The 24,777-nt window shown below is 38.4% G+C and overlaps 1 protein-coding gene across 1 annotated transcript in view; it reads left to right on the top strand.

The window, feature by feature from the left end:
• Positions 1-2,993, top strand: part of VWA3B (von Willebrand factor A domain containing 3B) — a 208,443-nt gene extending 205,450 nt beyond the window's left edge. Inside the window, exons 27-29 of the mRNA XM_077749344.1 lie at positions 1,881-2,100; positions 2,352-2,495; positions 2,926-2,993. Of these exons, the coding sequence (XP_077605470.1) occupies positions 1,881-2,100; positions 2,352-2,387 (256 nt within the window). The 3' untranslated portion in view covers positions 2,388-2,495; positions 2,926-2,993. The remainder of the gene's footprint in view (positions 1-1,880; positions 2,101-2,351; positions 2,496-2,925) is intronic.
• Positions 2,994-24,777: the final 21,784 nt, after the last annotated feature.

Raw genomic sequence — 24,777 nt, 5'->3', positions numbered from 1 at the left:
TGAGAGTGAGAGAGAGAGACAGAGAGAGAGAGAGAGCGCATATAAGCAGGGGAAGGTCAGAGAGAGAGGGAGACACAGAATCTGAAGCAGGCTCCAGGCTCTGAGCTAGCTGTCAGCACAGAGCCTGACGCGGGGCTTGAACCCACGAACCACGAGATCATGACCTGAGCCAAAGTCATACACTTAACCAACTGAGCCACCCAGGCGCCCCTCCTTTTTTTTTAATAGCTAAATAATATTCCATTGTATATGAATTATGTATATATATTTACATATGTTATATATATAACATTTTCTTGATCCGTTCATCCACAAGTAGACATTTAGGTGGTTTCTATGTTTTGGCTATTGAACATAGGGCTACAGATATTTCTTTGAGGGGCTGATTTAGTTTACCCACTTACCCAGAAGTGGGATTGATAGATCATACTGTAGTTCCAGTTTTAATTTTTTTAGGATCTTCCATACTGTTTTCCATAGTGACTGTATTAGTTTATACTCCCATTAACAGCATAGAAGAGCTCACTTTTCTCTATATCCTCAGCAACATTTGTTATCTCTTGTTTTTTTTTTTTTTTTTTTTTGATAATAGCCATCCTCACAGGTGTGAGGTGATATCTCATTGTGGTTTTGCTTTTCATTTCCCTTGTGATTAGTGATATTGAGCACATTTTCATGTACCTTTTGGCTGTTTGTATATCTTTTTTGGAAAAAATGTCTGTTCAGGTCCCCTGCCAGTTATTTAACTGGACTATTTCTTTGGGTTTTTTGTTGTTGTTGTTGTTGTTTTTAGTAATTAGTAAGAGTTTATTGTGCAGGATTATTAGTCTATTTGATATTAAGTTCTATGAGTTCCTTATATTTTTTGGACATTTATCCGCTATCTGGTATATGGTTTGCAAATATTTTCTCTCATTCCTTAGGTTGCCTCTTTGCTGTATTGTTTGGTTCTTTTGCTGTGCAGAAGTTTTTCAGTTTGATGTAGTGCCATTTATTTTTGCTTTTGTTGCTTTTGCTTTTGGTGTTGTATCTAAATAATATCACTGCCAGAACCAATGTAAAAGAGTTAAATTGTGGCCTCCTAGGAAGGCTTTCTCCCATGTCACTGCTGTTGCTTGGACCATTTTCCCCCCTATTTTATCTTCTAGGAGTTTTATGGTTTGACTTCTTATTATTTCCATTTCAGGTTAATTTTTGTGAGTGTTGTAGGATAGGAGCATATGGATTTCCAGTTTTCTCAACACCATTTATTGAAAAGACTGTCCTTTCCCCACTGAGTATTCTTGGCTCCCTTGTCAAATAATAGTTGATCATGTGCACTATATTTTCTAAATGGTAAGACTAGCTTATGACTTCATAGTCCTAGCCAATGTCATTTAAATTAAAAAGGACACTGTTATTAAATTTGGGGGACATTTTTCTAACCGTATACCATATAGTAATTAGGGAAAACTGAGGGTGTAGAAGACTGTTTCTACTGTACAATCTCCAGTTCAGTATGTCAGGAATGAACTGAACTATGATGTGACCAAGCTTATCATCCTGGGGTGGACAGAGGTCAATTCTGAGGCATGCCGAGGGACTTCCTGGCATGGAATTGTTGCTTCATTCACTGATTTGGTCAGGACAGGGTCCAAATGACATTAGATTCTCCATGCCACATGAGACCTGTGGAAATGAAATGCATGGAATGAAACACAGCCCAGACTCTCAGGGCCCACTAGACTTCTGCAACTCCATTCCATGGAAAGAAGGCCAAGGGCCAAAGAGCTGAGAAACTCTGCAGGGCTGGCTTGGACATCTCTGTTAGACACAGCAGCCAACAAGACCAGGGTAATCCTGTACTCTCTCTCTTTCTCTCTCTGTCTCTCTCTCTCTAGGGAGGATGTGGACACAAAGAATTCTGCTTTCTTAATATGGCCACTCAAAGAAATTGACACGGAGGATTTACGAGAGCTAAGACAGGAGAACCCTAGAAAGAAGAAAAAGAAGCCTTCCAAGAGGCTGCCTCTTCAGGAGACGGTGTCCTCAGAATCTGATGACTCTTTTCGTGGCATCAGGTCCCAAGAGTCCTCCCCCAAGAAACACCCCAAGCCCAAGGTAGGCGGGGGACGACATCGCCTATCTGCAAAACATGCTGAAATCTCTGTCAAGAATAGTGCACGTGAGGTCACTCCCCAGTTTCCGGGCCAGGTTAGGTCCCAGTATGGCAAAACCTCCTAAATAATAACTCTTAAATAATGCTGACATCCACTTCCCCAGAGAAGGTCCTCGGCCCAGGGTCTGGGAGTCAGCCAGCTACACCGTCATCGCCACACCTCCACCTCAAGCAGCCCTGCCTTTCCTCCTAGAGCCCACAGCAGCAAAAGGCTGAGGACCACTGCTGAGAAACCTTAAAGCAGTCCAGTGGCAACTGTGTTTAAGAGAGCCCCCATTCCTCCAGGGCTGCCTAGACCTCAGCCAGGCAACACTGTGGAACTAGCCCCTCTGCTGAGGTAAGGCTGCCCTTCATTCTACCCATTCCTACCCTGTTTGTAAAACAGGTACATTCCCCTGTTATCTCCTACCTAGATCTCCTGAAGGTTTGCGCTGTTTTCTAGCTTTTCCTAACCATTATTTATCCTATTATTTTCCTGTCCTCACCACACAATACTCAATCTTTTGGTAAACTCTCCAAACCCAGAAGTTTAATCTGACAGATTACTATCATAGGATTTTCAGCTTTTTTTTTTTTCTGAAGTCAATGTAGTTATAATACAAGCCTACAGTCTTGTTTTAAATTAAGCATCTCATTTAAATTAGGGATTTTATCACCTAATGTTAAGACTGAAATTAAGATCCAGTAACATGTCTGAGACATGTGAAACAAAATTATTTATTTCTGGCAATTTTTATTGAGCCCTCTCTAATTGTTTTTGTCTGTAGTCTGTTGTAGGTACCTCTAGTTGAGCGTGGAGCCACAATAAAACTGTTACATTGGAAACATTTCAAAACTATTGTATTATTTGTTTATTACTGTTTTCTTTGAACACATTTTAGCGGTGACATAAAAGTATTCACTTCTTTTCATTAATTTCTTAGTGAAATTAGCTTCACTAATTTCAAAAATAGCTCTCCCAAATTCTTTTTCTATTCAGTAATAGTCCCATAATAATAGGGTACAGATTATTATTTGTTTAATGTTTGTTTATTTTTGAAAGAGAGACAGAGTACGAATGGGGGAGGGGCAGAGAGAGAGGGAGACACAGAATCCGACGCAGGTTCCAGGCTCTCAGCTGTCAGCACAGAGGCTGATGTGGGGCTCAAACTCATGATATCTGCGAGACCATGACCTGAGCCGAAGTCAGTTGCTCAACCAACTGAGCCACCCAGGCACCCCAGGGTGCTTAATTATTAATGAGAAAAATATTGGATGCTAGGAAAAGTTAGATTTTAGAGTATCAGTACTGATACTCTAAGCATTTGCAACCTAATTAAAATCTGTGTTCATATTCCTGACAGATAGGCTGTCACCAGGGTCATGGCAGAGAATTAAAGGAGGAATCTCCTTCCAAAAATATGAAAGAAAAAGGAATATCAGGGTAAAAGTAGTAATGTAGTGAGGAAGGAATTGAGGAGTGAGGAAATCCAGAAGATGGGAGACAGTGTGTGAGGAGGCATACTGCTTCTCCAGAACCCAGAGGGTTTTCATAAGCTCTGGAGTAATCATCTGGTTTTGGTCTGACGAGTGGAGAACTGGTGGGGTAGGAAAGAAACCATTCATCAAGTCATAGTCATTCATGCATTCATACATGCAAGCATTCATGTTAGGCTGCCTACATTCATTCAGTTATTCAAGAGCAATTGAATGCTGACAATATGCCAGACTCCGGAGAGATGCTATCAGACATTTGGAAGGTATTTACCTTCTCTACCTTACCTTTCTGCATCTTTGCCTTATTTTTGGACCAATTACTGTTGTCTGGTTTAGAGGCATGTGCAGGGAATGAAGAACTGTAAGACAAATATACATAAGAAAACTTTGTTGGTGTTACATTATGCATGATATTTTCAGTGACATTAAATGACATATACAGTGTGTTACACTTTATTGATAATGTCCAGGTCAGTGTGCTGGGGAAATTGCAATAAGAACAGTGTATTTCTACTTCCAGCCAGTATTGAATAACAGGAACCTGATTTCATTCCCAAGCCGCTGCCTGAAACAATTAAAATGCCAGATAAAATGTATGTAACCACAGTTTCCAAAACATTATACACAGGCAATGAAGTACAGGATCTCTGAGCAACAAGTGAGGTCAGCCCCATGAGTGTGCTGCTTACTTCCTGGAGTCAGTTTCCAGGCTGCAACAAAAGGATCAGGAACCCAGGCAGAGCCTAGTACCTTCTTTGAATGGAGGAGCTGAAACTAGGATTCTGAGAAGACCAAAGCAGCTGGAGTCTACAGGATAGAGAGCTGGAGAAGAGAGAACTATACACAGAAACAACTCTGGATATATGTACATAAGCTCCCTTGAGTCTTCAACTCTGTACATGAACTCTGTACAGTGCATGGCTGTGAGGAAACTACTCAAGGCTGGGGAAAGAACTTTCCAAAAAGGTCAGAAAGAACAATCCTTACAGCTCGCATAAGGCTGGGAATATCTCCTGTTTCATCCAGTCAGGGTAGAAAACAGATATCTTTATTCAGGGGGCATCAGATAGAGTACTCAGAAAAGGTTTGTTTCAGTAGTGGGACAAAATTGGCCTTAGACTAAACACTTCTCTGGCCCCATATAAGGCTTAAAAGCAAGCCCTAGAGGAATAAAACTGTTTCCAAGTAACCTATGTCCCAAAATAAAGCTCAAGTGTATTTGTAGGGATTAAAAAAAAAAAAAAAAGACCACCCAGTAAAGTAAAATTTACAGTACCTGGCATTCATTCAAAAATTACCGCGCATACAAAGAAACAAGGAAATAAGACCCATAATAAGTTGAAACTAACTCAGAAATGGCACAGATGTTAAAGACTATCAGAAATGGTTAATATGTTGGTATATATAAAAGACTTTATTATTTAAGTCTCTTTTAAAGAGGGGCGCCTGGGTGGCTCAATTGGTTAAGCATCCAACTTTGGCTCAGATCATAATCTCTCAGTCTGTGAGTTTTGAGCCCCGCATCGAGATCTGTGCTGGCAGCTCAGAGCCTGGAGCCTGGTTCAGATTCTGTGTCTCCCTACCTCTCTCTCTCTCTCTCTCTCTCTCTCTGTCCCCCCCCCTCACTCACACTCTATCTCTGTCTCTCAAAAATGAATAAGTGTAAAAAAAATTTTTAATCTCTTTTAAAGATAGTTGACTGTAGAGTAATTTCAGTGGTACACTAACACATTCCATCCCCATACAGTGCACATACATCTGTATTCATTGCCTCAGGTGATCTGTGTGTTTGATTTTTACTGAATAGATATATACTTTTAGTATATGCCAGAAGTAATAAATGGGGTTCAGTCTGTCAAAAAATAATAGCAGTTATATATCCAGATTGTATGGCCACCCCATGTAATTGGCTTGGATCATAAGCAGGAGTGGGGCCAAGATGGAGTGATTGACAGTGATACAAGAACTGTGTGGAATGAGTACAGGGTGACTCTCTGAAAGAGATCTGCTCTTGCCAGAAGAAATGGAACAGATGTTCAAGAGACTGGATGACCACTTGAGTGATGTAAAAAAGATTCATGCATCAAGTGACAGACATCACCTCTGAGTTCCTTTTCAACTCCAGGAGTCTACAGATCAATAAGCTAGCCTATTACCAACTCAAGAGTAGTTCCACATAGATGAAAAACCATTCTAAAAGGGGGGAAAGTGTTGTAGCCAACACATTTAGACAAGATAAATTAATTAGGGGAATAGAATTGATTTAGAAGTAAAATTATATTTACACATGATGAAAGAGCATACCTGAGAAACCAGAGAGAATCAATGGTAACAATAATTTAAATACTAAAAGAGCTCAGTGAGGTGGCAGAATAGAAACTTAACATATAGAAATCAGTAGCCTTTGTATACACAAATAATGATCAATTAGAAGATATACTGATAGAAAAAATCTCATACACAATAGCAACAAAGAAAATACAGCTGATTCTCATTATATATGGTGCTTATATTCTGTAAAGTCCTCTGTAACACTGAATTTAGCAAATACTAAATCATCTCCCATAGTGAGACACAAGGTTAAGTTTCCTGCAAGTCTCTGATCACATCATTTTCACCTATATATAATCTTCTCTTGTGTGTCTGTTTAAAGACACCTTATTTAATATACATTTAGAAACATAGAACTCAATAGCACTATAATTCACGCCTGAATGAAGATTGTGTAACACATATTTTCTTCTTACGCTTAGGAATACTAGATAGTACTTCAACATTATACTTGGGGACCATTTTAAACAGCGAGATCACTAACAGCACAAAAAATGTGGAAAATGTGGCATTAAATATACTATTAAAAGGACACTCTCTTAGCAGGAGAGCTGAAACAAGAAGGGAGTCAGGTGACTCATTTTTTTTTCCCACTCTGAGCATATGCATATCCACAAAATGTATTGAGTATTGATTTTGGAATTACAAATAAATTTTAGTGAGTAGGTGAATTCATGAATACGGAATCCACAAATAATGAGGATCAACCATACCTCATATAAACTTAACAAGAAATGTGCAAAAACAATATGAGAAAAACTTTAAGACATTCCCGAAAGACACAACAGTAGATGTAAACATCTCTTGGTTTTAGATAGTATGGCTTAATGTCATCAAGAAATTGACAGCAAATTATATATGGAAAATAAACATGTGAGAGAAGCTAGAAAATACTGAAGAAGAAAAGTCACAAGGACTCATGCTAATATATAAAACGCTAAAATATTGTTATGCTTATGTGGTGCTAGCACAAGAAAAGCAGACTGATGGAATAGAGTAGGATCCATAAACAGACAAATATATGTAGAAATTTAGTGTATTCTGAAGATAGCATCTCAAATCACTGGAACTTTTTAGTAACTGATGCCGAGGTAACTAATGGCCATTGGAAAATAACAAAACAGATCCATGTTTCATACAACATATAAGAATAAAGTCCAAATAGATCAAAGTCCTAAATGTAAAAAAAATGAAAACATACGAATACTAGAAGAAAACATGAGTGAATTCCTCTATAACATGGGTACAGAGAAAGGTTTGTTCTACACCTTTGATTCAAAGTCCGGATGCAATAAAAGATTGCTCAGCTCAGCTACATAAAAATTAATTTTCAAAAATTCATTACCAAAAAGGATCATAAGCAAAGTCAAAAGACAAATGATAACCTGAGAGACAGTATTTGCAAAGTATATCACACAAACAGCTGATGTACTAAAATACAAAGAACTTTAAAAAGTTCAGGTAAAAGAAATGACCAAAAACCTGGCAGAAAAATAGGCAAAAGATATGAACTATTCACAAAGATTAAAGAACAGACCTAAAAATATGAAAAGATGTTTAACTTCACTAATGATGAGAGAAATGCAGATTAAAACTACATTTAGAGAACTTCTGGTAACATGGCAATGTGAAGTGGTAATGCAAATCATTTCACAAATAACAATTTTAAGACCTAGATACAATGTTTTTAAAATCAAGTATTTAAAAGCACAATAAAATGTTCAAAAGCAGGCAGAATCTGAAGTGTTTATTCTCCAAAAACTATGAATGGAAAAGTTAAGAACTGTGAGGTTGTGACACTCTGGTCCCCAACTTTCATGGCCAAGACAACAGAAAAATGTAGCCTGACTGGCTCAAGGTGCCAGAGATGAGTTCAAAGCTGAAGTGGAAAATTTAAAGAAGAAATCCTGGCAGTAAGAAATCACAGTAAGAGAGAGCCATAAAATCTTGAGCATAAACTCTGTTCTAATTCCTGGCTGATCACTAAATTATGTGTGTGTGTGAGGGGGAACCCAGGAAACCTGTTTTGTTTTGCTTTTTGTTAGTGGAAAGCAGAGAGGAATATACTTTTGAGAGACAGAGCTACAAGGAGCAAAGTCTGTGTATTTGTTACTTTTGAACTGAAATACATTTCCAAACCGTCTACAGTTTAGGGAGCAGTAATCTACTCTTATGGGATTAAAGTGTCAGGGCAAAGAGCCTCAGGCTGGCAGAGCCATTGAAAATTTAAGCAAGTAAATTGCTGAAAAAGTGTGCTCCAGAATCTGCCCAAATCTTTGGTTGACCACTAAATTATTGGCCTTAGGGGAAACACTGAAGGTAGCAGGGTAAAAAGCAGCAGTGAAAATCCATAGAAGAGAACAGAGATTTGAACTGNGCTGTCAGCACAGAGCCCGATGCAGGGCTCGAACTCACGAACCGTGAGATTGTGACCTGAGCCGCAGTCAGACGCTTAACTGACTGAGCCACCCAGGTCCCCCTAAAGTATCCAGTTTTGAACAAAAAACTGAGTTGACATGCAAAGAAACGGGAAAATGTGTTCCATTTTGATGGATGAAAACCCATCATTAGAAATTTTTATTGAGTCCAAATATTGTATTTAGCCAACTTTAAAGCAGCTAATATAAATATAGCCAAAGAATTAAAGGAAAATATAGTATCAGTAAAGAAATTAATAGGAAGTCTCATGAGAAAAATGGAGGTATTAAAAATGCAAAAGGAAAATTCTAAAGCTGAAAAGTACAACAAAACATATACTAAATGGACTGTGAACAGCAGAGTGGGGAATCACTGAACTTGAATATAGATTAATAAAAATTACCCAATCCAAAAACAAGAAAGCAAAAAGGATTGTGAAAAAGCAAACCAAACCTTAGAGACCCGTGGAATGATTTGAAGAATTTCAGAATACATAAAATTGAAGTCCTAGAAGAAGAGACAGAGAAAAAAAATTTTTAATTGGAGACAAAACTTCNGGTTCGGGTTCGAGCCCCGCGTCGGGCTCTGTGCTGACTGCCAGCTCAGAGCCTGGAGCCTGTTTCAGTCTGTGACTCCCTCTCTCTCTGACCCTCCCCTGCTCACGCTGTCTCTCTCTCTCCTAGAAATAAATAAAAACATAAAAATTAAAAAAAAAGAAAAAGAAAAAGAAAAACCAGAAAACAGAGTTTGGAGATAAGTTCTGGAAAGTTTAGAGAGAATCCAAACAAGGAGAGAGCCAGAAACAGGCAGCCACAAATTTTGTGTATATAAACTCTGCCCAAATCTCTGACTGACTCCTTAACCATACATGTACAGGCAGGTTACAAGATTACCATCAAGGCTAAGATAATTACACAGAAATTGAGGTGCCACCCAAGAGACAGATTCCATTTAAGTTTAACAAAGTTAAAGTCTGATTAAACAAAAATATCAAGGCTTTTGAGTGATGTTACAGAATCCAGAATGTCTGCAATCTAATATGTATGAATTCCGGGGTACAACTTCGACTTATTCAAATAATCATGAAAATGTGATCCAGTTTCAAGAGAAAAGGCAATAAACCTGATATGACCCAGATGTATGATTATCAGACAAGAACTTTAAAGTTGCTATTACAACTATGTCCATTCAGGTAAGCAAAAGACACTTATAACAAATGAAAAGACAGGAAATCCCAGCAGAGAAACAAATTATTTTAAAAAGGAAATTCTAAAACTAAAAAGTGTATCTTAAGTTAAAACAAAAACACCAAATGTGCTTATAAACAGAAGAGTCAGTAGATCTGAGATAGATCAATAGAAATTATCTAATCTAAAAAAGAGATAAAAGAATTTTTTTATGAATAGGATTTCAGGAGCAATACCCAAAAATTGAATACACTTTATAACTGGTGTTTTAAAATGAGAGGAGAGAGAGAATGGAAAAAATATATTGGGAGAAGCAATGGCTGAAAAAATCTCAAATTCCTTGAAAGACGTCAATTTATAGATTCAAGAAGTTCAGTGAACCCCAGACAAAATAAATAATAAGAAAATCATAGTTACAGTGTTGAAAATCAAACTGAAGAGAAAATCTTGAAAGCTTCCTGGAAAAAATGACAAATTACATAAAGGGGAACAATAATTATAAATCATTGACTTCTCATCAGAAACTATAAGAATCTAAAAGGCAGTGGAACAACACCATTAAAGTGTTGAAAAATAAAATTTCTCAACCCAGAATTCTATCAAATTTGAACATACCAAAGGAAAATATTCTTCAAAAACAAAAACGAAATAAAGGCATTTTCAGATAAAAGTAAACAAGGGGAAGTCATTGTCAGAAGACTTGTACTGTAAAAAATGCTAAAGGAAATTTTTTAGGCTGAAGGAAATATATATAATACAGAAAATCAAATCTTACGTATGGAATGACCAGCATCTGAAATGGTAAGTATTTAGGAAATATTTTTTAAACGGTTTTCCCTCTCAATTTCCTTGATAGAGATATAATACATATGGCAACTATAGCATTAGAGGCAACAGGTTGAGTGGTAAATGAGTTGTGAAGTTCCTAGATTTTAAGTAGTTGTGGATTTTAACTTCTTTATCTCAGCAATCAAATAGGCCAACACACACACACACACACACACACACACACACACACCCTGACTAAAGATATATACATCATCTTAACCTCAACTTATATTCCAAATTCTGGAAAACATTCTTTTCCACTGTGCTTGGTACTTTCACCAAGGTGGCCCACATGACTGCCATAAAATGAGTCTCAATAAATATAAAAGAATTGAAATCATCAGAATATCTTCTTGAACTACAATGAAATTAAATGAAAAACCAATGGCAGTAAGATATTAAAATGTCAAAATATTTGGAAATTTAATATATTCCTGAATATAGCACAAAGAAGAAATTACCAGGTAAAATGACACATCAAAAAGTTAGTTCTTTGAAAAAATCAATAAACCTCTGATTAGTAAGAAAAAAGGGAAAGAACACAAATTAACAGAGTGGCTATCACTGGAGATCTTACATTAAAATCATAAAGAATAATTCAAACAAATTCTATCCTGAAAAATTCAAAAACTAAGGAGAAATGGACCTTGAAAAATAAACTAAACAAAACTGACATAAATGAAACAGAAAACCTGAATCACCTTATCTATCAACGAAATTTAATGGGTTATCTAAACCCTTCCCGCAAAAGAAGTTCCAGGCCTGGATGGTTTCACTGATGAATTTTGTCAAAGAGTGAAAGAAAAAATAACGTCAATTTACACAAAATTTTTCAAGCAATAGAGAAAGAGGTAGCACTTCTCAACTTTTAAGAGTCTAGCAGAACTCTAATATCAAAACAAAGGTTACAACAAAAGCAAAATACTATATAAGTTAATCTAACCATACACAAAACAGATACTACCTCATGACCAAGTCAGATTCATCCCAAGAATGAAAGATTGTTTTAATGACCAAAACTCTGTTGCTGTAATTCTATTTATTGCAACATAAAGGATTATATCACTAGGTGGAGAAAAAATGACTTGACATAATTCAAGATCCATTCATAATACAAACTTTCAGGAAAACAGGAAAAGAGAAAAACATCCTCAAACTATTAAAGGGCATTGTTATCTAAATGGTCTTTAGGTGGATTATTTCTTAACTGCTAGCTGAGAGCCATTAATGCAAGAGCTTTCTGGCACCAAATTCAAATTTTTTGCACATCCAGTTATTTTTTTTAAGTTTATTTATTTATTTTTGAGAGAGAATGCAAGCAGGGGAGGGGCAGAGAAAGATGGAGAGAGAGAATCTCGAGCAGGCTCCATGCTCAGTGTGAGCCCAACATGAGGATTGATCACGGGACGGTGAGATGATGACCTGAGCTGAAATCAAGAGTCATTCACCCAACTTACTGAGCCACCCTGGCATCCCCAATTATTTTTAAAATAGTCCAAACAAGTGTTTTTCAAGCTATTTAGACTGCCTGCTTTGCATACCTCACAAAACCTCACTCAAAGCTCTTACTTATTGAGCCTTGTAGTTATCAGACTCCAAGTAGCTGCTGCTCTTTGGAGCTCTCTCACCCATAGACTGCCTGCCTTGATGCTGGGTGACATCACCTAGGTGCATAAGCCCTCTCTCCAATCTTCCTCTCTCAAAGCCTCTGAGAGCCTTCTTGCGAGGAATTCTCTTCATTCAGCCCTGTCCAAGTGTCATCCAATGAAGCTTGTTGTGTATAAATGCCTCTTATGATGATATCTTTTTTCCTTGGTTAGTCCCTAAATCCCTCAAATTCTCAATGAAAAGAAAAGAAAAAAAGAAATATACAGCTACTGCAAATGCTTTTCCCTATGATTGGGGACAAGGCAGGGATACCCACTTCTACCACTTCTATTAAACATTGTACTGAAGTTCCTAGTCAATGCAATTGGCAAGAAAAAAATAAAAGCCAGTAAGATCAGAAAATAAGTCTTAAAAAAATCTTTGTTTGCATAAGTCATAATTATTTACATAGAAAATTCTAAAGAATATTCATCACTACTATTAGAACTTGTATGCGGGGGCGCCTGAGTGGCTCAGTCGCTTAAGTTCGGGTCATGATCTCACAATGAGTTTGAGCTCTGCATCGGGCTGTGCTGACGGCTCAGAGCCTGGAGCCTGCTTTGGATTCTGTGTCTTCCTCTCTCTCTGCCCCTCCCCTGCTCACACTCTGTCTTCTCTCTCTCAAAAATAAATACATTTAAAAAACAAAAGAACTTGTATGTGATTTAGCAAAATCACAGAGTACAAGATCAATATACAAGACTCCATTATATTTCTATATGCTGGCAACAGAAAATTGAAAATGAAAAAAATTTTAATGACATTTAAAATAGTGTCAAAAACCACAAAGCACTTGGTAACAAATTTAACCAAAGAAATGTCAACCTCTACATTGTAAACTACAAAACACTCCTTAGAAAAATTAAAGATGACTAAAATAAGTATATATGCCACATTCACAGATTGGAAAAATCAAAATTATTAAGATGTCAGTTCACCTCAAATCTGTCTATAGAATCAATGAAATTCCACTCATAATTCCAGCAGGCTTTTTGATAGTTGAAACTAGGAATTGGATTCTAAAATGTATGTGGTGGAGTGCCTGGGTGGCTCAGCCAGTTAAGCATCCGACTCTTGATTTAGCACATATCCTGCTAAATCCTGAGCCTGCTGCTTTCATCTGCGTTTCCAGGAGCATTAGGCTCACCATCGTCCTAAAAGCACTAACACAGGGGCATTCACTGTTCCAGAAATATTCTAGGGCTTCAGGGCCAACCTCAGACACACACTCACATATTTCCAACCCCCAGCCTTCAAAGAAGGACTTGTGTCTAACTGGGAGTTCTTTTCCCTTTACTTTCCCGAAGGCTAGGATTTGGGAGGACGGTGGTCCAGGGACTTTTAGTTCTGGGACTTCTGTGGGAGGCTAACTGAATAATGCTCTTCCTCCTGCTTCTTTTCCACACCTCCTTTCTTTGTTAATATATTTAACCTATACCTCATGCCCAGCAGAGAACTATCTCATTTGCTGTTTTGCTGTGGTTGAGATCAAGGGAAAAACATCAAGGTCCACCAACAGCTCAATTCTCAAAGCACATCTTGCATCTTTGCTCCCCAGGCAATGATCTAGTCTACTTTCTCTATGAATTATCTGTTTTCATGTTTGAGTTATTCTAGACATCTGTTGAGAGGCCTCTGGGGTTTCTGCTCAGTCTCCATCAAAGCTTGAGTATTCAGGCAAGGTGGTATCATTTAATCAGGATGCTGTGCCAGGCAGGCCTTCTATGAACCCTGCAAGAGTGTTACTGCAAAATCTTTGCTTAAAGCAAAGGCTGGGATGCCTCATGCTCCTTGAGGTGGCCTTTTTCACTTTCAAGTAACTCTGCCTTCATTTGGAGTTACACCCAATCTGCTGGAGAATGTCATGAGGTTTCAAACCTCTCTCTGGGAGTTTTTGGAGGCATAACCTAGCAATCTGTCCACATTATCAGAAATCTTCATTTGTGCTTCTCTGCTTCCAGAGTAAATTTGAATATATATGATTGCCTCTTGCCAAGGATCCAAAATTATATTCCTTATATGTGGGTCTTCCCAATACTCCATCCTTTTTTTGTCAAAGTAGAAACAGTCCAAGGTAGGAGTTATGCCATACAGTGGAGGTTTGCAACTTTATATGCTTATAAATTGCCCTGTTGAAAATGCAGACCCCCTGTTCCCATTCCCAGAGATTCAGATTTACTAGGCCTAGAGTAGAGCCTGGCATTTGTATTCTTAACACGCTCCTGAGTTGGAGCTCAGCAAATTGTACCTGTGGAGCCAGCACCTAAGCAGGTGATCCAAGAGGAAATGCTCCTCCCCTACCTCTCAAGTCTGAGCCCTTGAGCACTGTCCTATCAAGGCAAAGGACCTCCAAGACCCAGAGCCCATTTACCTCTTGACTGTCAAGTTTGTGGTCCCTACAGAAGGTCCTCTGAGCACCTGGAGTGAAGACCATGCCTGCCTCACAGGGCTGTCATGGGCATAAAATGGATAGAGGGCTTGGAACAGGGTCTAGTACACAGTAAGAACTCAATAAATGTTAGCCGTTCTGTAACCATTATTCTCATTACCTTTGCTACTACCATCACTCATACTCCCACCAAGAAAATGGCAGGCGGCCTCCTAAGTGCCTCCACCTTCATGCCTTATGAGGAAGAGAACATCACTCAGCCAAGTCCAGAGCCACATGGGACAAATGATACTCATGGACTTGGCAACAATACCAAACTCCTTTTGCCTATTTCCTTCACAGGCACCAGAAGACTTCCCCAGGGTCTCAGCCCCTACGAGAGCAGCCCATGCACCCCTCTCAGCAGTGAATCATCCTGCCACTGAGAAGTTAGTATATCACCAGCCCTCTCCATGACTGTTTTCTTCCTACATACCACTGCAGTCCCTAGATCCCCTTCTGTCCATCCTAGATATGCATGGTGGTCTCACTCTGATCCTGCTCCCTCCTCCCAGGCACCAAGTAGCCAGTGGAAGCTCTCACCAAGCACCCCATTAGAGTCAAAGTGCTGTGACATTCCCCTCAATATATTGATGACTGTGTTGATGTTGGTGCCCTTTCTGGTGTTCCTCAAGCAATCTTTCAGAAGCTTGTCAACTTTTGTTCCAGGGAGTGAATGGCTATGTCTTGAGACTCCACCAGCCCATTCACGAAGAGTAGGAAGTCTTTCTCAGTGTGTTAAGATGAGCCAAGCACATAATGTAGGTGCTAAGTAGGTATTTGTAGAATGATTGGACATTGGTTTAGGCAACCTTGCTCCTGGGCTCCAAAATTCCCTGATGGGTGTGTATATTTCAGGGAAATTACTCAATTTATGTCACAGCAGTGGCCAGCATGGACCAAATGGTGCCTCCCCAGGCAGTCCCTCCGGGATGTGGGAAGTAGGGAGGATCTTCACATTACCCTAGAGTCTGCAGGAAGGTCCCACCTTGTCCTTTCTGATTTGGCATCTGGTAAAGAGGCATGTAGAATGGCCTGGCCATATGTATACTTTTATAGAACCTGAGGTCAGCAGCTTTTTGGTCCCTACTTGATAATAGTTTGCATTGTATATCCAATATCATCTGGCTAATGTAACAATTATGAGTGGGCCAGGTGCTACAATCAAGAATAAATAGGAGATCCCAATCTTGGAGGATTTGGCCAGATAACATTCTTTGCCAATACCCCCACCACTAGGCATGATTATCTAAACTAAAAAGGAAAATGTCTATCTCTTATAGTGGATTGCTGTTTGGGGGCCACCAATGAGAGAAGGCATCATCCATACTGGGTAGATGTCTACTTATTGTTTCCTCAGTAGTTAACTTATCTGAAAGCTATTCAGAAAAAGGCTATTCAGAATAAGGCCAAAGTGACCACACTTATTTCTCCTAGCCTGTTAACCTTCTCTGTGACTCTGTAAATGGGCTTGGATGGACTGAGGGCTTCATGCACGTATCAACAACCAATTTTATAACCTAAGAGTTCATACCATGGTGTGTGACTGGGTGTCTGGTGGGAAGACTTGAGTCCTGAAAGGGCCTGGGGGCCCAGCTTCCTGGTGTGTGGAGGCCACAGAGACAGAGTTTAAATGCATGCTTAAGAATCCACCTCTGGTGCTAGGCTATCCCTGCAGGGGTGGATACCACTTCTTGCCTCAGTTTCCCCCTTTGTTGTTGTGGAAACTCAATGAAGTAATTTACAAGTGCTTTGCTCAGTGTGTAACACAGAGTAAGCACTGTGAACACAGTATTATCACCACCTGGGTTCATGTTTTCTCAGTATCTCTCTCTAACAAGCAGGTTTCATCCTAGTAGGATTGTTACAAAGTATCTTCTGTGAAAAGAGCAAGCCTTAGTTCTCCAAAAATCACAAAGCTGTCAGTGTGTTTGATCTGAAAATTCTGTGCTTTTTTTTTTAATAGGCTAGAAGCACAACACAAACCTATTGGGCTCACCATCTCCTGTCATAACCCTGGAGGATCTCAGGGAACATGTGGGACAGGAGATCTGGCTAGAAAGATAGCTACAACCTGATCACAAAAGGTAGTCACTGGTGAAAAGCAAAACAGACTTGCCATTTAACCTTGAGTTGGTTGTCTTTTCTGTACAGGAGGTGGGTTTGGGGAATGGGGTCAGGTGCTCGGGAGGAGATCTACTGCATTCAGTGACCCCTAAAGAATCTCCCAGGTATCCCTCTTATGACTCCTCTCCTCCGTCTTCCCTATCCCAAACAAGCATTAACAGTAACCATGGGGCCCATGCAACAGACTGCGAGCTCACAAGGGACAGGGGAGAATGATAGCTGTACCCTCATCTCCAAAGGGGAGATGGAAGCCAGGGTAGAGAGTGAGTGGAACAGAGAAGAGAGATGAGGAGGAGAGAGAAAAATAAGAAAGACAGGTAAGGATTGAGAGGGAAAGAATGGAAGAAGGACAGAGGGAGGGAGAGGCAGAAGAAAAAAAAAGATAAATTCCTTCATTTATCCACTTGGTAAGAAATCAGAATTCAATAGAGAAGAGAAATTCAAAAGCAGCACTTCACAAACAGTCAAGTGGAAATGTAAAATACTCTTGTCTCTTCTAAAATACATTATTCATTGCTCTGTGTCACTGCAGATGTGTGTACTGTGTCCACTCACAGATAAGCAGGATACATTTGCATGATTTAAATGTCACCCAGATCCTGTGAATAATAAACTGTGTGAAATCAGTCCAGAGGGTCTGAATCACTTTCCGTGGAAACTCTTACTTCATCAGCTAAGCTTCAGCTCAGGAGTTTGAAATTCTGGGGACCTAAAACTTCTTGTTGTGCTGTCTCATTACTCCAAGAGGAATCAGGGTCAAAACAAACCATATTCTCTTCATCAGTAGCTTTCGAACACCCTCATACACAGGGCCACTTCATCATCATATCAGATATCCGTCCCCCTGGGAATTTTAATGTCCAGCATTGAAGGAGGTAAAATAATAACTGCAGGATGAGAAACAAGTAAGGTAGTTATCAGGGTGTAGGGAAAAATGATGACCTTCTTCCAGAATGGCATTTGTTGAAAGTTGAGCATTATTTACTTTTCAAGGCATCTTGACACATATTATCTCCATTATCCATTATCTATATGATGGGGAAGAAATTCCTCCTTTTATTTTGACCTACCTATAGTGCTGTACATAAAGTAAGTTTCATCTATACAGTATATCATTAGCTCATGTTATTCTATACACTGTGGTAATCTGTTTTAATTGGTTTATTGAGACCATTTACATTTAAGGTATTTTTTTAACATGTTTTACATGTTTGGGTTTTTTTTTTTAACATGCTTAAGTCTTCCATTTTATTATTTGTTTTCTGATTTGTTTTCCCTGTTTCTCATTTCTCTGTTTCTCTTACTTTTCTGTAGGTTATGAAGAATTTTTAATGATTCTATGTTGATTTATTTATAGTTTTGCTGTTTTTTTTTAAGAGAGAGTGTGTGCATGAGAGAGAGCAGGGGAGGGGCAGAGAGAGGAGAGAGACAATAAGAGAGAGAATCTTAAGCAGGCTCCATGCTGGGCTTGGAGCCCAATGAGGGACTCAATCTCACAACTGTGAGATCATGACTTAAGCTAAAATTAAGAGTTGTACGCTTAACCAACTGAGCCACCCTGGTGCCCCTATTGATAGTTTTTTAAGTATAGCACTTTGTACAGTTTTCTTAACTAAACAGTGTTAAAGGTGCATTTATGAAACATCATAGTCTACTATGTTGTATCAATGTATCAATGTTGTACGATTTTGATAGAAATGTAGTAAGCTTATTGTCATTTGGATATTTTTACCCTTCCCTCTCTTTAAATATAATTAAGTATTTCTTCTTTATACATTGTGCACCACATCAGATGGTATAATAATTTTTGCTTTAACCATCAGCTTTACCCATTCTGATATTTTTTCTGAAGTTCCAAACTTTCTTCTGTTATTTCCTTTTCTAGCCATTCTTTAAGGGTAGATTGCTAGTACAAATTCTCTTAGTTTTTCTTCATCTGATAATGTTTTTATTTTCTCTTTTGTTTCTGAAGGATATTGTTGCCAGATATAGACAGTTGACAGGTCTTTCCTTTGAAAAATATTTGAAGACTTGTGCCCTTTCCTCCTAGCCATGATGGTTTCAGATGAGAAATCTTTTTTCATATGAATTGTACCTAATCTAAAGATCTTGTGCAAAACTCATCATTTTTATCACAATAATATCCTTTATAGAAAAAGAAATAAACTTGCTAGAGTCAAGGATCCAAACCAAGATCATGATGCATTTTATTGTCATTAATCTTTAGTCTTCTTTAATCTGGAACTGTACCTCATTCTGCTTGTCTATCTCTCTGTGTATTGTCTTTCACGACTATGACAATTTTGAAGAGTACACACCATTTATTTTGAAGACTATCTTCATTTTCTTAATGCTATCTTTGGGTGAGGAGAAATTTTTATTGTGATGGAGTATAATTTACTGGAGTTTCTTTATGATTAGGGCCTTTGGGTCCTAAGAAAACTTTGCCTATCCCCAAATCATGAAAATATTCCACTTTTTTGTTCCTATGCATTATGGTGTTAACTTTATATTTAGGTTTGTGTATGGTTTTTCTCAAGTTAAATTTCCTATGTGGACTGAGATAGGAGTTGAGATTTGTTTCTATTCACACAAATTCTAGTTGTTTCACCACCATTTCCTAAAAATGAATTTTCTTTCTCCACTAAATTGCCTTGGCACCTTTAGTAAAAATCAATGGAGTTTAAGTACATGGAATTTCTACTTTGTCCCCGCAGTCTGTTCCTTGGGCCAATACCACACTGTTTTCATTGCACTAGTTTTACCCTAAATCATGAGATCAGTTGGTATAAATCCTCCAACTTTGTCCTCCTTTTTCAAGATTATTGTGTCTAATCCTCATTCTTTGCATTTCCATAAAATTTTAGACTACAATTTCTTCAGAATAAAGTCAGTTAGGATTTTGATTAGCATTTCATGATTTTTTAAATCAATTTTGGGAAGAAATCTTAAAATTACTGAGATTTATAGTATAGTATATCTTTACATTTATTTAGGTCTTTAATTTTTTAGCAATCTTTTATAAGTTTTGCACATAGTGTTTGACTTATTCTTAAATAATTATGTCTATGATGCTATTGTAAATTATATCTCTAAAATTTTATTTTCTGCTTTTTGTTGCTAGGATATATAGAAGTACAATTGAGTTTTGTGTATTAACTTTGCATCCTGCAATCTTATTAAATTTACTTATTCTAATATTTTTTTAATAAATTAGTTAGGGTTTTCTACCATCATGCTATCTTTGAATAATGAAAGTTATCTTTTTCTCATCTTTATGCCATTTCCTTCTTTTCTTATTTTTTCCTGTGTTGTAGTGGCTGGGACTTGGATTATAATGTTGAATAAAGTGCTAAAACTGAGCATTGTTGCCTTGTTCCTGATCTCAGTCTTCAAATTAAGCATATTGTTAACAGTAAACTTTTCTAAGATGACTTCTATCAATTTGAGGAAGTTCCCTTCTATTTCTGATTTGCTAAGAACCTTTCTCTCTCTCTCTCTTCCTTCCTTCCTTCCTCCCTTCCTTCATTCCTTCCACATGACCATATGTCCTGAAAGTCTAAAATACTTACTGTTCGGGGCGCCTGGGTGGCTTAGTCGGTTAAGCGTCCGACTTTCGCTTAGGTCATGATCTCGCGGTTCATGGGTTCGAGCCCCGCGTCGGGCTCTGTGCTGACTGCCAGCTCAGAGCCTGGAGCCTGTTTCAGTCTGTCACTCCCTCTCCCTCTGACCCTCCCCTGCTCACGCTGTCTCTCTCTCTCTCCTAGAAATAAATAAAACATAAAAAAAAGTTTTTTTTAAAAATAAAATAAAATACTTACTGTTCATCCCCTTAAGAAAAAAATTTCTGACCCCTTCTCTAGATAAAAATATAAAAGATACCCTGGTTCATAGTATGTATATCATTGTGGATCTAATCAAGAGACAAAAACCACACAATAATTCAAACAGGGAAAGATTAAAATAAGGATTATTAAAGATAAGATGTAAGAGAGTTTATATGGCACTACAGAACTGAAGGAGAGTAACCAAGGAAGGACAAACTTGGAATGGGGATCTTCCTGCCCAAGGCTGACATTTAAACCTTGTTGGAGTTGGCATAATTGCAGCCCAGTGGATGTCAGAGAAGTTTGCACAGGCCTGAGGTGGCCTGCAGTACCTGAGCCAGCAGGAAACAATCCCCAGAATGCAGGCAAGGTGAGCCACAGCTAGTGGCTGGCCACACAGGAGTGCAGAAAAAGTGAGGGCATCAATGTGAGTAGGAGCCTGGAGCTGTGGTGCTTGTATCAGAATGATTGTGGCACCAGGGGGTCACAAGAGACAAACCTGAGGAGTGTGGGGCTAAGGAAGCAGAGAGAGTCGAAACACCATTACAGGCAGAAGGGCTGCAGCATTAGGTGTCCATGCCAAGACAGCTACAGGAGGGTGACCACCAGGTCCAGCACATCATCAAGGAACTGGGTATTATAGGCATGTGGCTGAAGCAGAGCACCACTGGGTATTCTCAAATATCCACATTAATGGTCCACAAAAATAGCCACCAGAAACAACTACATAGTCCCCTCCTGCTTCAGTGTTGCTCCAGCATCCTCTACTGAGAAAGCTTAACATTGTGCTCACTGTAAAGAAGAAATGCTTAAAATAATTCAATGGTGAGAGGTGATCAATTGATAACTGATATACCATTGTTGAAAAATGGAGTATCCTAGGCAATCAAGTATTGGACCCACCCAATATTTTATTAGAGATTTTTGGAATGTAAGTGAGAAGTAGGTACTTTTTTCACCAGATGAGGAACCTGAGTCCCACATTAAATTAATTGGTCAAAGTTAGAGATTTTAGGTAAAATTGTCTAGACCAATTGTATTAAAGAGTTAATATTAAGAATAAAAATATACGAAACCATCAAAAAAAGAATAGACATCATATATGTAAGGGAATTTTGCATTCTAGGCTTTCAATGAATTGAATGGATCTCAGTGGGAAATGTTTGCAAGTCTCTACAATAAATATTATCATAACTCAAAAAGGCAGGCAGACTGGGGGAAATATTTTCGTCAAACTAGGAGAAGGTCTCTGTCAGTATTGAACAAAAAGCTCATGAAAATTGAAAGGAAAAACATCAACTTGATGTAAATGGGCCAAGGACATGAATAGATGATTCACAAAGAGAAGACACAGGTAGCAAACAGACATAAGAAAATATTCAACTTTACTATCTCTTATTGAGATGCAAATTAAAACTATAATGGGGTATTCTGTTTGAAAAAGAAAATAGATGCTGGTTAAAAAAAAAAACTAGTGGAATTGGTAAATGATTGATTGCAATAGAAATTGCTAAAACTTTTCTTGAATTCAGATAGTTATATCCTTAGAGTATATTCTGGGAATATTACCTAAGGAAATAGTTACAAAAATAGCAACAGGTGTTTCCTGGCAGTCACTTAAAGGATTGGAAATGGGAAATAATTTAAATGTACATAAGAAGGTCAATAACTATGTAAATCATTCTGTTAATTATGTAATTCATTTGGCCATGATCATGGCTAGCGATAAATAATTTGGACATTGACCTAAAATCACTGGAAACTAACACAGTAAGATAGACTATTTCTCAAGATATAACACCTAATCAAAAATAGAATAACAAAATTGTATTTACGTGTTAGTATCACTGTGAAAGAGAATGATGTATATGTGAAGAAAAACTAGAATATAACATAAAACGTATAATTTATTGAATTGATTTTGAAGTTCTATTATGAATATAATTTTGCTATACAACCCTTCTTTAAAATGTGGCAACCAAAATGAAAATAATCCAGGTATGTTGAAAAGAGAATAGCTGATCAAAACTCACCTATTTCTGGGGCACCTGGGTGGCTCAACTGATGAAGCATTTGACTCTTGGTTTCAGCTCAAGTCATGATCTCCTGGTTTGTGGGATTGAGCCCCACATCAGGCTCTGTGCTGGCAGCATGGAGCCTGCTTGGGATTCTCTCTCTCTCCCTCTCCCTCTCTCTCTCTCTCTGCCCCTCCCCCATTCACATTGTCTGTCTCAAAATAAATAAATAAACTTTAAAAAATTTTAAAAACTCATCTCTCTTCTACATGATATACTTCTATTAAGTCAGCATTATCTGTCATTAGCTTTTTGCCAGTTTTTGTGGAGACCTGTCATCCTGAGGTTTCACATCATGTTGAATGAGGTCTGCCAAGCAATGTCTCCTCTTTCTGTACATGGATGGCTGATTATTTTGGACCCTGCTTCAGAACCTTATATTTGTTCCTGTTATATTCTTTCTCAGTCTGTATATTCAGCCCATCATTAAAAGCCCTCAAGATTGTTTTACATCCTGATTTACATTCCATATTTGCCATATTTCCTGAATGCATGTTAGCTATACATCTTATCCACATTAAAATATACAGAAGATTCCATATATTTACCCAAGGCCTTGATGAAAATGTTGACCTGAGCAGTACTGAGCCCAGGGCACGTCCCATCTACTAATGAGCACCTCTGATGACATTCAGGTTACGGTTCGCTAAAATAGCCTTGCATCCAGTACACATTTGCCAACTGTAATAATTAGAAAATATGATTGTCCTTCTTTTGTAGATGGAAAATGAAGGTTGTAGGCTTAGAAGAAAGCTCAGGTGATTTTCCTGAACCCAGACCAGGCTTAGTTGTAATAGGGACCAAGTTTTCCCTTGGTGTTCAGTGTCTGTCACTCAGACCTTTGCTCCTGCCCATCCTACCTGCCCCTGTTGTGACATCCATGCCATCATACACTTACTGGTCATCAAATGCTTCCCTCAGTCACACGCTCCTGTAGTTATTTGCATTTTAAAGCTTCACGTGGCTGGCTGGGTGGGTGGAGCATGTGACTCTTGATCTTAGGGTTGTGAGTTCAAGCCCCACATTGGGCATAGACATCATTTAAACAACAACAAAGTAAAAGGGATCAAAACTTGAAAATAAAAAGATGAAGTTCTGATGGTGGAATTTCAGGCATTGATGATCAGATAGATTTGGATGGTCAGAACGTGTGTCTTCAGCCTCTTCTGGACCACCTTTTAAGGCTCCAGAGCCTCACCTGACTCTCCTAGAGACAGAGGGAGGTAACAGATTCCACTGCCTGCAAGGCTGGCCTGAAGGGGCATCTTCAGGGGATGAAGCAGATTAGATCCCAGGGCACCACTCTCCTCCTTAGCTCTTAGTCATATTTGGACAGAACTTACAACTCTTCAAATCTCATCAATTTAACTTTATTTTCCTTCTATTTTTGTCAGCTGCCAGGTAGGTGAGGGAAACACTATCATCTTTCTTGTCCTAAAAGCAGAAAGGGGGCCTTAAAAACAGAAAACCACTGCCTCTGACATATCAGGGTCTTTTCTCCCTGATGACTTTGCACTGACTGAGAAAATTCCTACTGGAGAAATTGATGCATCATTGCTTCTCATGTGAACCTCACCTGCCTCTGAATAAATATTTTATTTCCCAAAAGTCATTCCTACAAATTGTCTTATCATTTGCCAAGGATCTAAACCATCTGCCAGAGTAAGCCCACACTCTCCCCCTTACTGATAACTGGGCTTATCTGTTTGCATTTCTACTTATCATCTGCTCGTCTGGCTTATCTCCTTATCAGATTGTGTGGTCTTTAACACATGGGACACCATATGGCCCCCAGCAGAAGTGGCTGCCTTGTTGCCCACCTATGGGCAGAATTTAATGTGACTTTCAAGACTTATCTACAAATATCAGGTCCCCAGTACTTCTAAAATTTGTTTGGATTGGGTAGATTTTACAGAAAGGAAATATTTAATTTCTCCCCCCAATTTTTAAAATCAAAATGTATACTATGCACCCAGAATAAATAGTGAATTGTATATTTACACAGTAAAATGGAAAGAACTATAGCTAGAAACAACAATGTCACTGAATCTTAATATTGGGGGGGAAAAACAAATCCCAGACTATGTAGACTATAATCACACCTTTTCTAAAATTTGAAAACAATTAGAGACACCTGGGTGGTTCAGTCAGTTAAGCCTGACCTTTGATTTTGGCTCAGGTGATGATCCCACGCTTCATGGGAGACTGATAGAGATTCTCTCTCTCTCTCTCTCTCTCTCTCTCTCTCTCTCTCTCCTTCTGGCCTCTGCTGCTC

Source organism: Crocuta crocuta, unplaced genomic scaffold, assembly GCF_008692635.1.
Source record: "Crocuta crocuta isolate KB4526 unplaced genomic scaffold, BGI_CrCroc_1.0 scaffold118, whole genome shotgun sequence".
In the NCBI taxonomy this organism is placed as follows: domain Eukaryota; kingdom Metazoa; phylum Chordata; class Mammalia; order Carnivora; family Hyaenidae; genus Crocuta; species Crocuta crocuta.
The sequence above is the reverse complement of the archived record's forward strand: the minus strand, read 5'-3'. Positions and strand labels throughout refer to the sequence as shown.